This window comes from Hemicordylus capensis, chromosome 5, assembly GCF_027244095.1.
Source record: "Hemicordylus capensis ecotype Gifberg chromosome 5, rHemCap1.1.pri, whole genome shotgun sequence".
Taxonomy (NCBI): Eukaryota; Metazoa; Chordata; class Lepidosauria; order Squamata; family Cordylidae; genus Hemicordylus; species Hemicordylus capensis.
In genome coordinates this window covers 218,385,496-218,400,051 of record NC_069661.1, presented here as the reverse complement: position 1 = coordinate 218,400,051, position 14,556 = coordinate 218,385,496, and the positions used below count along the sequence as shown (strand labels likewise).

General features: G+C 47.7%; 1 protein-coding gene across 1 annotated transcript; it reads left to right on the top strand.

Annotated features, from left to right (window-relative positions):
- The first annotated feature begins 4,155 nt into the window (after nucleotides 1–4,155).
- Nucleotides 4,156–14,089, top strand: LGALS1 (galectin 1). The gene is made up of 4 exons (XM_053255935.1): nucleotides 4,156–4,307; nucleotides 8,077–8,156; nucleotides 12,969–13,140; nucleotides 13,858–14,089. The coding sequence occupies exons 1-4, from the start codon at nucleotides 4,302–4,304 to the stop codon at nucleotides 14,002–14,004; spliced, it is 405 nt and encodes a 134-aa protein (XP_053111910.1). The 5' UTR covers nucleotides 4,156–4,301; the 3' UTR covers nucleotides 14,005–14,089.
- Nucleotides 14,090–14,556: the final 467 nt, after the last annotated feature.

The following is a 14,556-nucleotide window of genomic DNA, read 5'->3' as shown; positions in this document are numbered from 1 at the left end:
GTCCTGTGATATAGAAACAAAAAAGCAAAGCAAAGCCACAAACCACAAATACAGACGTTTGGCTCACAGCCTGGATTTTTCTCTGCTCTACGGATTTAATTACAGAGATGCTGCTTTGCCATGAAGCAAATTCCCCCCACCCCCACGCACAAAGCCCTTTCCTTCTAGAGTGAGTCACATTTTCTCTGATTTACCAAACGTGGTATATACAGTTCAAGACACACAGAATTCACTGGAAGGGCCTACTGTGCCACGACTAAGCTGTTCTTCCATTCAGCTTGTGACACACCTCACGCCCATACTCCAAGCTGTACCACCCAAGAGTGGATTAGGGATTGGCCATGAGCCAATCAGGGCTCACCAATCTAGCTTCACCCACCTCCCTGGTCAGCAGGGCTGTGTCATGCTTCATTAGCTGAATCATATGCCTGTGACTTTGCAGTGGCTTTGATGCAGGAGCAAGTTGACAACACAAATCAACTGGGATCACCAACACCAATCAATAAAGACCGCCATTTTATAGCTGCAGCAGTGGGAAGGCACACGCAATGACTGTACGGGGTCCTTCATAAACAAAGCAATGTTTTGTTGTTGTTGTTTGTTGCATACCTTCTACTCGTACCTACCTGAATGTGTGTACAGGACTTTATTTATAAGACATTTATATACCGCTTTTCAGCAAAAGGTTCCCAAAGCAATTTACACAGAGAGAGAGAGGGGGAGAGAGAGAGAGATAGAATGCCTCCCTGTCCCCAAAGGGCTCACAATCTTAAAAAAGAAAAAGAAAAAGAAAAAAGAGTTAACCAGGATCTCTCAGCCCCGCAGAGTGAACCCACAATCTGGCAATCCTGGTCAAACCTCTGTGGTCAACCCACATCTAACCAGAATAGATCCTTTGAGTAAATGCAGTTTAACTAGAGCTGTCCGACCAGAACTGCCCAGACAGGTTCACTGGGTTCTCACAATCGGCTCCACAGGGCCTGTGATCCTGGTTAACTCTTTAACTAGGATCACCGTGATTGTGTGAGCTCAGCCAGGGTCAATTGGGGCCTATTCCCCGATTATCCCTTCACCCTTATCCCTTCACTCTGCATACAGTATGCTCTCCTAACATACCTGCAGAAAAGCTGCAGTACTTCTTTTCCCACCATGGCATTGAATGATCCAGAGATTCTTGCATTACAGTATGCATGATGATGCAAGTTTGTTAGGATTACTATATTACACACCCACAAGACCAGGAGAGCTGGTCTTGTGGCAGCAAGGATGAATTGTCCCCTTTGCTAAGCAGAGCTGGACTTGGTTGCATTGGGATGGGAGACTACATGTGACCACTGTGGATACTGTATCCCCTAGGGCAGCGCTGCTCAACTTTGGCCTTCCTGCAGATGTTGGCCTATAACTCCCATCATCCCTCACTACTTGCCACTGTGGCTGGGGATGATGGGAGTTGTAGTCCAAAAACAGCTGGAGGGCCCAAGTTGAGCAGCCCTTGCCTAGGGGATGGGTCCATAGGTCAATGGCAGAGCATCTGCTTTGCATGCAGAAGTTTTAGCACTACGTGCATCATCTTTTAGTACATTGTGACTTAGCTATACTTGTTTTCTAACTGCTATTCATTGTATTCTTTCTCGCCATTATCTTTGTTCTCTTTGACTATTTAATATATATCTCTTTCCCATTAGTCTTTTATGAAATTGTTCCTCATATCAGAACATCAAAAAAGAATCAAAATATTATATATGAATATTTTAATATAATAGTAATAAAACTGTATGGTTTGTAAAACTGTCCAAAAATGCAAGATATAATAAATCTGAACCAATAAAAATATATCTATATGTCTCAATAAAACTAATACAAAATTATCATTGAGATAGTATCTGTGTCCAACTGGAAAGTCCAATAGTTCATTTCAAAATTGCCCATGAAATGAGAGAAGTATAAATGAACATTCCCAGTATTATTAGAAGACTGTTCTCATTAGAAGTATCATGTCATAATTTTGCCAGCAACTAATCAGTCCTGTGTTGTTCCCAGATGCATTTCGACTATACCAAGCCTTCTTCAGTGGGAATTGTCTACTATTAGTTTCCACCCAACATAAGAATTGAACTGCTGTTAGCTTCACCCTTCAGCAGTTTAATCCTTAAGTTGGGTGGAGACTAATAGTAGACAATTGCCACAGAATTTGCTGCCTGATAGCCTTTATTTCCCTTTCTCTCCCTCCAGCGAGGGAGAGAAAGAGAAATAAATGCTGTCAGGCAGCAAGCGCTGCCTGAAATGGATGGGGGAGAGCTCGCTTGGGCTCTCCAGAGCCTGAGCCATGCCCCCGCATAGTGACATCACGTGCAAAGGGGGCATGGCCTGGGCTTGGGATAGCCCAAGAAAACTCTCCCCTGTCAATTTCAGGCAGCACTTTCTGCCTGACAATACTTGTTTCTCTGTCTCTCCCTCGCTGGAGGGAGAGAAAGGGAAATAAAGGCTGTCAGGCAGAAAGCACTGCCTGAAATGGATGAGGGAGAGCTCGCTTGGGGCTCTCCAGAGCAAGGGCAGGGGAGAGCTTGCTCAGGTCTCTCCAGAGCATGAGCCATGTCCCTCTGTGGGCTTTGGCGTCCTTTTCCATTGGCGGACCGGGTTCTTTGAACCCTTTCGCAAAATGGTGGCTCGGCCCCTGTGCCTGTAAATGGGGAATGGGGCCGTAGCTTGGTGGAAGAGCATCTGCTTTGCATGCAGAAGGTCCCAGGTTCAATTTCTGGCATCACCAAGTAGGGCTAGGAGAGACTCTGAGTCCTGCCTGAAAACCTGGAGAAGCCGCTGCCAGTCAATGTAGGCCAGGGTTGCACAACTTTGGCCCTCCTGCAGATGCCAGATTACATCTCCCATCATCCCTGACTATTGGCCTGTGTGGCTGGGGATGATGGAAGTTTTAGTCCAAAAACAGCTGGAGGGTTGAAATTGTGCAGCCCTGGTGTAGACAGTACTGAGCTAGAGGGACCACTGGGCTGACCTGCTATAAGGCCGCTTCCTAGCTAGCTACCTTTCCATACCCACACCAATCCCTATGGATTTTCAGAAGTTGAATCAAGTTTTCTCACTCTGGTCTCTATAGACCAAACTAGGACCCCTGAAGACAGGCCCCTGTGATGGCACTGTATCTCAGTGGCAGAGCATCTACTTGCATACAGGAGGTCCCAGATTTAATCCCTGACATCTCCAAGTGGGGCTGGGGAAAAGACCCCTGCCTGAAACCTGCCAGTCAGTGTACACAGTACTGAGCTATAAGGACCAATACCTTGACCCTGTATAAGGCAGTTACATGTTTCCCTACATAATTCCCTGCCACCAATCCTTTTCTCTCCCATTCTGTTTAGAAAACTACAGCAGATGTTTTTCCAGTTCATCACTGAGCCCTACAACAATGCAAGAGGTCTAGAAGTTTACAGGAATCAGCTGCCCCCCTTCTGGAACTGGAGATAAGGACAAGAAGCCATTCACGAATCTGCAGAAGTAAATACTAGCCTGTCTGATGGGGGCAGTGGTTGGGCAGTGGGACAAGTTAACAAAGGATGCTATTGAATGCCTGTCTTGGGTGCTAGATAAATACAAGTTGAATTGATGCAGGTATTCACCACAGGCATCCAGGGCGGGGGAGCAAAGAGAGGCAGTCCCCCCCCCCACACCCCGGATTAAGCCAGTCCCATTGAATTTAATGGGATTTATTCCTAGACAAGTGGGTATAGGATTACAACTTTAGCCCACACCCTTGGATAAAGTTCTGTTGGACACCCATGGTGTCCCTGGCTCTCTGTTCCAACTCAGCAAATCTGTTTTCTATTTTTTCCTTTCATAATGGCCATTTATCCAAATATCTCTGCATCTTTTGGCTCTGGGACGTCTAACTGCTCAAGGCTTTTCCAAACAAAGGGGCCTAGGATCTCGCCTGCCAACTGCCATGTTTAAGTCTGAGAAGGACAATAAAAGCTTCTCATTGTAAAACTATTTTCCACTGGCTTCGTCACCAGCACGCTGAGCTGGGTCGCCTGGCTGCATAATGAAAGCAAGTTGCAGCATCCAGAAGAAGAGAGGGAGGAGGCTGTGCCACACCCCCACAAATTGTTGCCCTGCACCCCCTTCCCACCCATCTTCCATTGCTGGTTTCTGATTGGCTGCTAGAACTTGTGGCTCCTCAGCAGCCTGGCTATTTAAGGGCAAGGGAGTGGCACCGTCTTTCCCCCACGTCTGTGTGCAGGACCCGAGTGAACAGCTGGAACAAGCAGCTTGAAGAATATAGCAGCACCATGCCTGTGAGTTGTGGGGTGGGACAGTGGCTGTTTCATGGGGCACACTAAATGATGTCAGGGTGCATGCCTTCTTTGATGATGGGAAGCTGCAGACATGTACGAGACTGAAAGGGCTTGGAGGCAGATTCACAGATAGTGCACTCTTCAAAGTTACAATGATAGTTCTGTTCAGTAGTGAAACAGGGTGTTAGCTTTATAATAACTTTTTCTGTTATTTGTATTGTTTTATTGTAAACCACCCAGAGAGGCAAGTTTTGGGTGGTATAAAAATATGTTAAATAAAAGATAAAATAAAATAATAAGGGGACAATGTTGTAACTTTAAGAGGCAGGGGTGCTGAATCCGATGGATGGGAGAGAAAGCTTGAGGAGCAATCTTCACCAATTGTTCTGCAAAGGAAGGAAATACACTTTGGGGATGTAATATGGAATATGAGGGGAATACGAGATTTGGTGGGAGGGGTTCAGGAAAATGGGGGGACTCCTCGGGGGGGGGGTCTGCACGGCTGTCGAGAACAGGGTGGAGTAGGGATTGATTCAAGGGAGCGACGCCCAGTAAGTGATAATTTAATCTGTGATTATTTTCTCCTCCTCTCTTTATTAGGGTGAATTTATTTGAGGTGGGGAGCATTCTGCTTAGATTTGCTTTGACTGTAATTGTCTCTTGGCACTTGACTTTTCCCATCCATGCAGCTAGTGCAGAAAGCTGCTGAAACAGCTTCAGGCACACCCAGAGCATCCTTTTCCCAGAACCCCTAATTCCATTATTGGAACTTGCTTGCAGCCCAGAGCTATGATAAATCTCTAGGTTTTAAGCAATTAAGCCACCTGTTGAGTGTAAGTAATGAGAATGTTCAAAGCACTGTGGCAACTGGGTGTGTGTGGGGGCTCAGTGAGAACAGCCTATGCCAGAGGTGCTGCTAAGCCTTCTCCTCCTCACAGGAAAAAGTAATGTCAAGCATGTTTTCTCTCATTTATGAGGAAGAGAAGTTCTGTAAGTCAGGGTTGCCATCTTCTTATTCCTGCCCCTGCCCCTGTATCTTGACAACAGCCTGGCATATGAATTAAGTAAGAGGCACTCACCTTGTCCCTTTTCTTTATTTCTGTGGCCACTTTTTTATTAACAGTTTATTGGATGTTTCCCCTGTAAATATACAAAACGAAGACCCTCTCCTTAATCTCTGGCAGGCTGCTGTTAAGGGTATAAGAGGAGGGCAGAAATTAAGGTTTCTGCTGTTAAAGGTATAAGAGGAGGGTACAATTAGGGTTGCCGTCTGCCACATTACGTGCACATAACAAGATGTGTAAAGCATATCTTTATCCGCAAGCCAGTTCAGCAAGATGGGGTTATGTTCCCATTTTCCTGATGGGAAAACCAAGACTGAGAATGGCTTGCCCAGCAAGCCACATCATATGTCTAGGACTGAGTTGATAGGTCCTGAATTTGTGCCTTCCATTAAACTTCAAGGAATGGAAGCTGGAAATTTTGTTGCAACCTTGTCCATGAAGCAGTCAAGAGATTTATGATAATAAAATAGTCAAGTGGGACACCTGACTGAGAACCAGAACTTGCAGTGGGCTCCCATATCTTCCTTCCTGCAGGGTAGTGGCCAGGCAGAGGGGGCCTGAGGTATTGGGGCACATGAGGTGGCTGCGCCCCTGGTGGGAGCCAGCCCCCTTGCAAAAATGACCCCTGCCAGCTTTGAAAGTGGCACAGGAAGAGGGAACGTTGCCAGCAGCCGCCTCTTCTCCCCTTGAACTTCTTGCAAACTTTGCAAGGAGTGTGAAAGGCACTCCTTGCATGGGCCAGGTTGATCTCAGAGCTGCTCTGGTGATGGGAGACACCTTGCCGCCTTGCTGTCGCCCCATATATCTGCTGCCTGGGGCAACTACCTCACCTTGCCTTATGAAAGGACAGCCCGTGCTGGAGGCACTGAGCCTTCCAAGTGGAAGTACTCACACAGGCATCCTCCCTCCCCAGAATCTCGCACAACAGGCACTCCCAACCTGTGGTGCTCCAGATGTTGCTGAACTACAACTCTCATCATCCCCTGCCACAACACATTGTAGCTGGGGAGGGGTGATGGGAGTTGTAGTCCAGCAACATCTGGTTCATCAACCTACCTCTGTAAGTTCCCACAGGTGGCGCAGGGAGGGAAGGGAGGTCGGTGCACCCACTTCTCTGTCCATGTGGTGCAATGGCGGCACTCCCTGCCTGGCCCCCGTGTCCCCTGCTCTGCACGGTCACAAGAGGGTTCTGCAGCAGGAGGGGAGTGCATGCCCCTTGTGTCTGACTTGGAAAGTCGTGCAGCAGTTTCCAGGGTTGGAACTACTTGAGAGCAGAGGGAGCATGGATGTTTCTGCAATGGGGATCCTTGGTCCAGGTTCTCTGTGCTGCTCTTATGGCACGCGGGGGAGCAGCAGGCGGGTGGAGGTGGGGGCTGAGAGTTGCAGAAGTGCGGTTTCCAAAGCAGGGGGTGCACTTAGATCCCCTGCACAGGAACCTGGGTCAATCCCTGCTAAATGCCTTTCTTTGCTGCTGCTTTTTCTGCCAATAACATCGATTAGTATTTCTTGGGAGGGTTATGTGTTCAACATCCCTAGTGCCACCTGCTTAAAACCACACCCGTGTACTCCATGCCAAGGGTTCCCAACCGTTGAGTCAGGTGTTGTTGGACTACAACTCCCATCATCCTAAGCCACAATGGCCACTGTGGCTGGGAGTGATGGGAGTTGTAGTCCAACATCTGGCAACCCACAGTTGGGAACCCCTGCTCTGTGCTGATTGGGAGCAACTGCTACCCCCTGATTATGTATTGAAACCACAAGCACAGATTAGAAATTGTAAGTATGCACTGGAGAAGTGGTAAAAAGTGACAGCATTACCTATCTGAATGAGAGCAGCAAGGAGCCATTGTTCCTTGCAAAGTAATATGACTTAATGTGCATCAGCCAACAATGTCCTCAGCCTCCATTTTGTCATACAATGACTATCACCATGCAAACCTATGGGTATGTTCTCATGCTCCTTTGCTAACCCAAACTTCTTTGCTCCAGATTGCCTTGCCTGGTATAATTCTCTGAATTGCTGATCCCGTCTAGAATCTAACCATCCTTTGTACTTTCTTTGGAACAATAAGAGGGGGATTGCCCCTCCAACCCACCCCCAAATATCCTTAGAGCAGGCCTTCCCAGTCTTGAGTTTCCAGATGTTGCTGGACTACAACTCCCATCACCCACAGCCTTCAGCCACTGTGGCAGGGGATGATGGGAGCTGTAGTCCAACAACATCTGGGGATGCAAGGTCGAGAGCCCCTGCCTTAGAGTGCTAACAAGAGTGGTAGGAACTCTAACACAGTGTGCTGCTAAAAACGTGCTGGAGTAAAACTGAGCGTTGTAGTAGAATCCTTTCCTCTGCCGAAGTAGGATCTTGCTTGCCAAAGCTTCTCACAATAAACGTGTTAGTCTTTAATGTATCACAAGACTCTGTGTTACTCCTGGATATTTGGCTGTCCACTTTTTACATTTGCTTTAACGGAGAACCTGCTTGGATGCCGAGGAATCAATTGTGCTGTGTGCCCACATGACTTTTAAAAACATTTTTTGGTGAGGTGATAAAATGGCATCTTTCAGCAGAGCAAAACCATGGTGGCAAACTCCCCAATGAGAGTTGTCCGAAAAATGATCAGCTAGCTGGTTATCCTGCCCTGCCCCAGTTCCCGGCTTCTAGTAAAGGGAGCAAAAACTGACCTCTCTTTGGATTCCTTCCTTAGGGAATTATTTGCACCAGCCTGCAAGTTGCCCCTGGCCAGCGCATTTCTGTGAAAGGTGACATTCCACCAGGAGCCAAGAGGTAAGCTGGGTCCTCTCGGAGAACCTCGACGCTCAGCACACTGGCCATCAATTTTAACTGTCATGACTTCCCCCAAAGAATTCTGGAAATTGCCTGGTAATATCCTGAGAACTCTGGAGGAGGGTCCTGTAGCCCCTCTTCACAGAACTACAGTTCCCAGGAATATCTGGGGAAGAGGGAACTACTATTAAATAACTATAAGATAAACCCTTGGTGTTGGGGGTAAAAGAATGGGGTGTGGATCGGGGGGCGGCCCTTCCGTGAGGCAGGCGAGGTGGTTGCCTATGGCAGCAGTGCAAGGAAGGGCACACTGTTCCCCTGCTACCACAAGCACCACCCCATGGCTCTCCCTGCTCCCCACTGCCGCCATGTTTCCTCATCTCACTGGAGCTCCCTGCTCATTTCCCCCTTCCTTGCCCTGCTGGGGCCTACCTCTTCCCTCTCCCCACTACAACAATGCGAGCTAGGATAGGAAATCCCCTGCCACCCCCCACCTGGCTTGGCAACATTGTTGGAGAGTGTTCCTATGCCTCCTCAGCATGGCCCGGGAATGCTGAATACTCACTCACCGGTGCAGGCAGCATCATTTTGTCCTTTGCCCCTGGCAGCAAACAGGCTCGTAGCCAGCCTCAAAGTCTGGGGCGGGGGGGGGGGAGGTTATATGGTCTTTTAAAAACAATTTGCAGCCAATTTTTTTTGGGGGGGTGCAATTACAGCTCATTACACCCTGTAGTTACGACCCTGTAGTTACAGCAAACTGTCTTGGGCCACCCCGGGAGTGGATAAAACAATCCTCATCCAAGTACAGAGAAGACCTAAGAATTGATCCTCCTCCTCTGTGTGTTGAGGGAGAAGAAGTTCAGTTGTCTAGGAGAAGTCAGTGCCCACCCACAATGGCATTTTCCAGTGAGTCATAACCCAAGTAGGTCAGCTAATAACCCCACCGCGCCGCCTCCATAGCCGGGCTCCAGCTGCCAAGAGACTAAACAGAACCAGATGTTTCAAGGCTGCCGTTTCACTTCCTCTCCTCCCTCCCTCCTTGTATCATTTTTCTCTTCGGCTCGTTATAAGCATCTGCCTCGCCCAGTAAACCTATGGGTGCTGCACCAAGAAGGCAGCACAGCCGTGAGATGGAATCGCCCTCATGCTGTTTTCCCTAGTTGCTGTTTCCATTTTTGATTCCTTCCCCTGTCCTAGATTTACAGGCATCTGGCTTCGTGGGACAAACTGTGCCGTTCCATTTAAAGGGCTTTAAAAAGAAAGGTTTGGATGAGGAGACTAGAGAATTGTTCTAATCTGGCTAGAAACTGCCTTGTAGCATTGGTCTATCTAGGTCAGTATTGTCTATACCAGGGGTTCCCAACCAGGGGTACTCCAGATGTTAGGAACATAGGAAGCTGCCATATACTGAGTCAGACCATTGGTCCATCTAGCTCAGTATTGTCTACACAGACTGGCAGCGGCTTCTCCAAGGTTGCAGGCAGGAATCTCTCTCAGCCCTATCTTGGAGATGCCAGAGGGGGAACTTGGAACCTAGATGCTCTTCCCAGAGTGGCTCCATCCCCTAAGGGGAATATCTTACAGTGCTCACACATGTAGTCTCTCATTCATATACAACCAGGGCAGACCCTGCTTAGCTAAGGGGACAGGTCATGCTTGCCACCACAAGACCAGCTTTCCTCCCATGAGGTGTACCCCAAACCACAACTCCCCCTCCCAGTCACCAGAACGGGGCGGTGGGGATGAATTGAATCCACAATAAATTGAATCTGAGGATGATGGGAATTGTAGTTTAGCAACATCTGGCACACCATCAGGTTGAGAACCCCTGATCTATGCTGACTGGCAGTAGCTCTTCAGAGCCTCAGACAGGGATCTTTCTCAGCCCTACCTGGAGATGCCAGGGATTGAACCTGGGACTTCCTGCATGCAAAGCAGATGCTGTACCGCTGAGCTACAGCCTCATCCTCACGATCTATCAGGTCATCAGCCACATCTTGATGACCTTTGGAGCTCCTGGGTGCTTAAAAATTGTGCAGTGTCATGCCATGCTTCTTCTGGAACATGCTGACTAATGTCACAGAAGTGGGGTTGGGGAGAGGATGAACACTTCTAGAAAGAACCTACATGTTGGATATTCCTCCATTGGGCACCAGTTTGTCATAAATTCCTAGTGGGGTCTGACATAAAAGCAGAGGGAGCCCCTTAAGGTGAACAAGCTTGTAGGGAGGAAACTGCAGTTGGACCTGCAAGGAACCAGCCCAGTCCTAAGATTTGATTGAACAGTTCTGCTGGCCAAGAGATTCTCTTGCAAAAAACAAAACAAAACCACACACACACACACACACACACACACACACTAGCATGGAGACAGCACCACACCCCTTGAAATATTTTACAACAGCAAAATCTAGCTACCAGAGAATATGCTTCCAGAAAAGTGTGTGTGTGTGTGTGTGTGTGTGTGTGTGTGTGTGTGTGTGTGTTAAATCTTCTGAATGGATGAAGAAGAAGTGCTCAAAAGGAATAGGGAAAGGGTTGTTGGAGATGATGAAACATCTGGAAATCCTGGCCATGCTAATTTATCATAGAAGAAGATCTGTGGTTGGGCAATGCAGCTCCCTCACTGGGAACAGACAGTGTCTTGGAGGAACAACATGCCCTAACTCTTCTCTTCTTGCTGATAACATCAGTGAAGCTTCCTAGTTGGTTCTTAATTCTCAAAACCTCCTTGGCTGGCACCTACCTGATGGAGCCTCAAGGCAGGGAGGATCTCTCAAAGAGACTAGAAGCTCTTCAGTTCCAGTGGGAAAGAACTGAACTCTTCTGGAGAAGGTCCTGGCTAAGGAGAGTTTCCATACACTTGCTTCAAGGGTCGAAGAGGCAGTACGCAGCTCTTGTTGGTCGTCCTAGGAACATAGGAAGCTGCCTTATACTGAGTCAGACTATTGGTCCATCTAGTTCAGTATTGTCTACACAGACTGGTAGCGGCTTCTCCAAGGTCACAGGCAGGGATCAGCCCTACTTTGGAGATGCCAGGGAGGGCAAGCATGCAGGTGCTCTTCCCAGAGCAGCCACATCCCCTAAGGGGAATATCTTGCAGTGCTCATACATGTAGTCTCCCATTCAAATGCAAACCAGATTGGACCCTGCTTAGCAAAAGGGGCAATTCATGCTCGCTACCACAAGACCAGATCTCCTCCCAGGGTAGAGCATGTGCAGCCTGAGACGTGAGAATGCAGAGGGAGCCCTGGAAAGAGAGGAGCTCTTCCAAAAGCTGCCTTGAGTGTAAATGGTTATTGGATATACACACCCACACTGTGTGCCTTACCAGCCTGAAGGATGCACACCTCCATGAAGCTCTGTACAATGAGAAGCATGGAGTTGGGGCCACTTGCAGCTCTTTGTAGTATTTATTTGCACTTTTATCCCACACTTCCTCTAAGCAGCCCAGAGCAGTGTACATGGTTATGCTTATCCTCACAACAACCCTGTGCGGTAGGTTAGACTGAGAGATAAGGGACTGGCCCAGGGTCACCCATGGCTGAATGGGGATTTGAACTTGGGTCTCCCAGTCCCAGTCCAATCCTCTAACCACCACACCATGCTGCAGCCTACATGATAGAGAAAATACAGAATGTGCATTTGTATTCCCATCAAATTGTTACATATTTGCTACACACAGGATCTCCTGATGTGAACAGTATTGTGGGTGCACAAAAGTTAACTGCACATTGTATATAACTGAGCCCTGAAGCTGTTCTTTTATATTTAATGAGAACCTGCAGGGAAGAGCACTCCTTAAAGCAGATAAAAGAGTTGTGTGCTTAATCCTTTCTCTGCATGACACTTCTCCACTCTTAATCAGCAACTTTCCCTCTTTAGAATTCCAAAAGGGTGGGTGGAACATAGGACGTTGCTATATACTGAGTCAGACCATTGGTCCATCTAGTTCAGGATTGTCTACATAGACTGGCAGCGGCTTCTCCAAGGTTGCAGGCAGGAGCTTCTCTCAGCCCCATCTTAGAGATGCCAGGGAGGGAACTTGGAACCTTCTGCATGCAAGCATGCAGGTGTTCTTCCCAGAGCACCAGATTCCCTAAGGGGAATCTCTTATAGTGCTCACACATGTAGTCTCCAATTCAAAATGCAACCAGGGCAGACCCTGTTGCTACCACACAGCCAGGTCTCCTCCCATGACCAACTCTCCTGGTCATGGAGACGATAGGACCAGCCTTCCTATCTGTCCAAGAGAGGAGCCCTATTCAGACATTAGTTTGACATGCATTCAGGTGTTGGTACACATGCTTGTACATGAATAACTGAACAGGAGTCCATTTTTAAAGTAAACTTGAGAACCGGCTGCACAAATGAAGGATACAGATAGGCAGTGTACTGCTACACCTGTGTTGGATATGTGTGAACTGTACTTACATATAGGTTTGTATGTGCTTATGCTGCACACAGATTGTACACGTGCTGAGAGGGCACGCCCTCATCTCCTGCCTGTGGCTTCCAGCGGCATCTGGTGGGCCACTGTGCAAAACAGGATGTTAGACTAGATGGGCCTTCTTGGGCCTGATCCAGCAGGGCTGTTCTTATGTTCTTAATGAAAACATGTGTGAATAGGGCTGGAGTTCCACCGTGATTTTGTCAAGACAGAGATGAAATTCACATTAAGCCCTCTGCATGTCAGTCCCCTACTCCAAAGTCTGGCTTCATATTTGAGCCAAGCAGCTCACAGAAGGCCAAAGGTGTTGCTGTAAGTCCAGGATGCATGACAGCGTTCCAATAATCTTCCGCTTGTTTCAGTTTTGTCATCAATCTGGGCAAAAACAAAGACGACCTTCTAATACACTTCAACGCACGTTTTGATATTCATGGGGATGTGAGAACCATCGTGTGCAACTCCAAGAACAAGGGGCAATGGGGGAAAGAGCACAGGGAAACCAACTTCCCTTTCCAGGAGGGCAGCAGTGCCGAGGTGAGACCTGAAACCATCTGATTTCGGGGGCATGAGTAGATGCCGGAAGCCAATGGCAGGATGTGGCAAACTGACAAAGACAAAGAGTTCTGGAGGGGGCGAATGGGGTGACCACAATTCTTTTGTACTCCCGGTGTGATAGGTCACTTCCTCTTCTGGTAGGTTTCCTGAATGTCCTAAGTGCAGCATGATGGGCAAATGTCCAGCAGGTACAGCTATAGATGCCAAGGAAATGTCACTGCTGGATTCTTACAGTTTGGGCTAGTTCTGTTTTAGTCTTTGCAGTCCTTCTCTTTTAGTCTGCCTGCTGCTTTGCATGTGTGGCAGGGTGGTTCTTCCACACGCTGATATATTCCAACATCAGTTCATACTATGTGGGATAACATAGGAATCCACAGCAAGAAGGGGGGTGGTTGTATTCTGAGCGCCATCTACTGGCAATCTACAGAAATGGGTGAAACAACCATCTTTTTTCACATTCCTTTTATTCCAACTTGCGGGGAGGGGGGGGGGAGATGGTTGTTTCATAGCCTTTTCACCGACTGTTGCAGACGGCGCGAAGAATATCACACACCCTCCTTCCTCGTAATGTGGATTCCCCAATTTAAATCTTTTGTTGCAAGCTGCCCTTGGAGATTAGACTGAAGGGTGAAGTAAGAAATACTTCATATACTAAAAACAACCTGGTGACTGACTGCCTGTTATGCTCTTTCCCAGGTGCTTTTCTCTCATGACAAAAGTGAGGTGACCGTTACACTGCCTGGCCACCATCAGTTCAAGCTCCCGAACGCGGCTGGATTTGAAGGCATCGAATACATCTGCCTAGAAGGCGACATTGCATTTAAAGGCATATCACTTGCTTAACGATCCCTCCTGGTCCTGCTTTGCTTACCTCTTCTGTTTAATAAGGCAGCAAAATAAACACAGCTACATTTTGATCTTAATTAAAGTGTCTTGAGTCACTGCAATTCCTGATTGTCTCCAACCCAGCATCTCTGTATGAAGATGCTGGTTGTGAGTCTGTTGCCTGACTATTAGCAGCAGATTTTGGGGACCATACAGGCTGTGGGGCCAGAATTGCATAAGTACTACATGCCCAACACCTGTGCCAAGTTTAATTTTGATTCTGCAGTCTGACCAAATATGCAGGTGTGTTTATCCTTTTTGTTTAACTTGGTCATTTCTGGTTGGGGATTCAACAACAACTAAGGACTCAAGACTGGTAAATCCTGCTTTAATATAACTATTGGAAAAAGCATTTGGAAACCCGATCCCCCCACTTCTCCCTCTACAACAGGGCTGCACAACTTCAGCCTGCCTGCAGATGTAGGAGGACTACAACTCACAAGTCGCACAATCCCTGACTACTGGCCATACTGACTGGGAAAGTGGGAGTTGCACTACAAAAACAGCTGA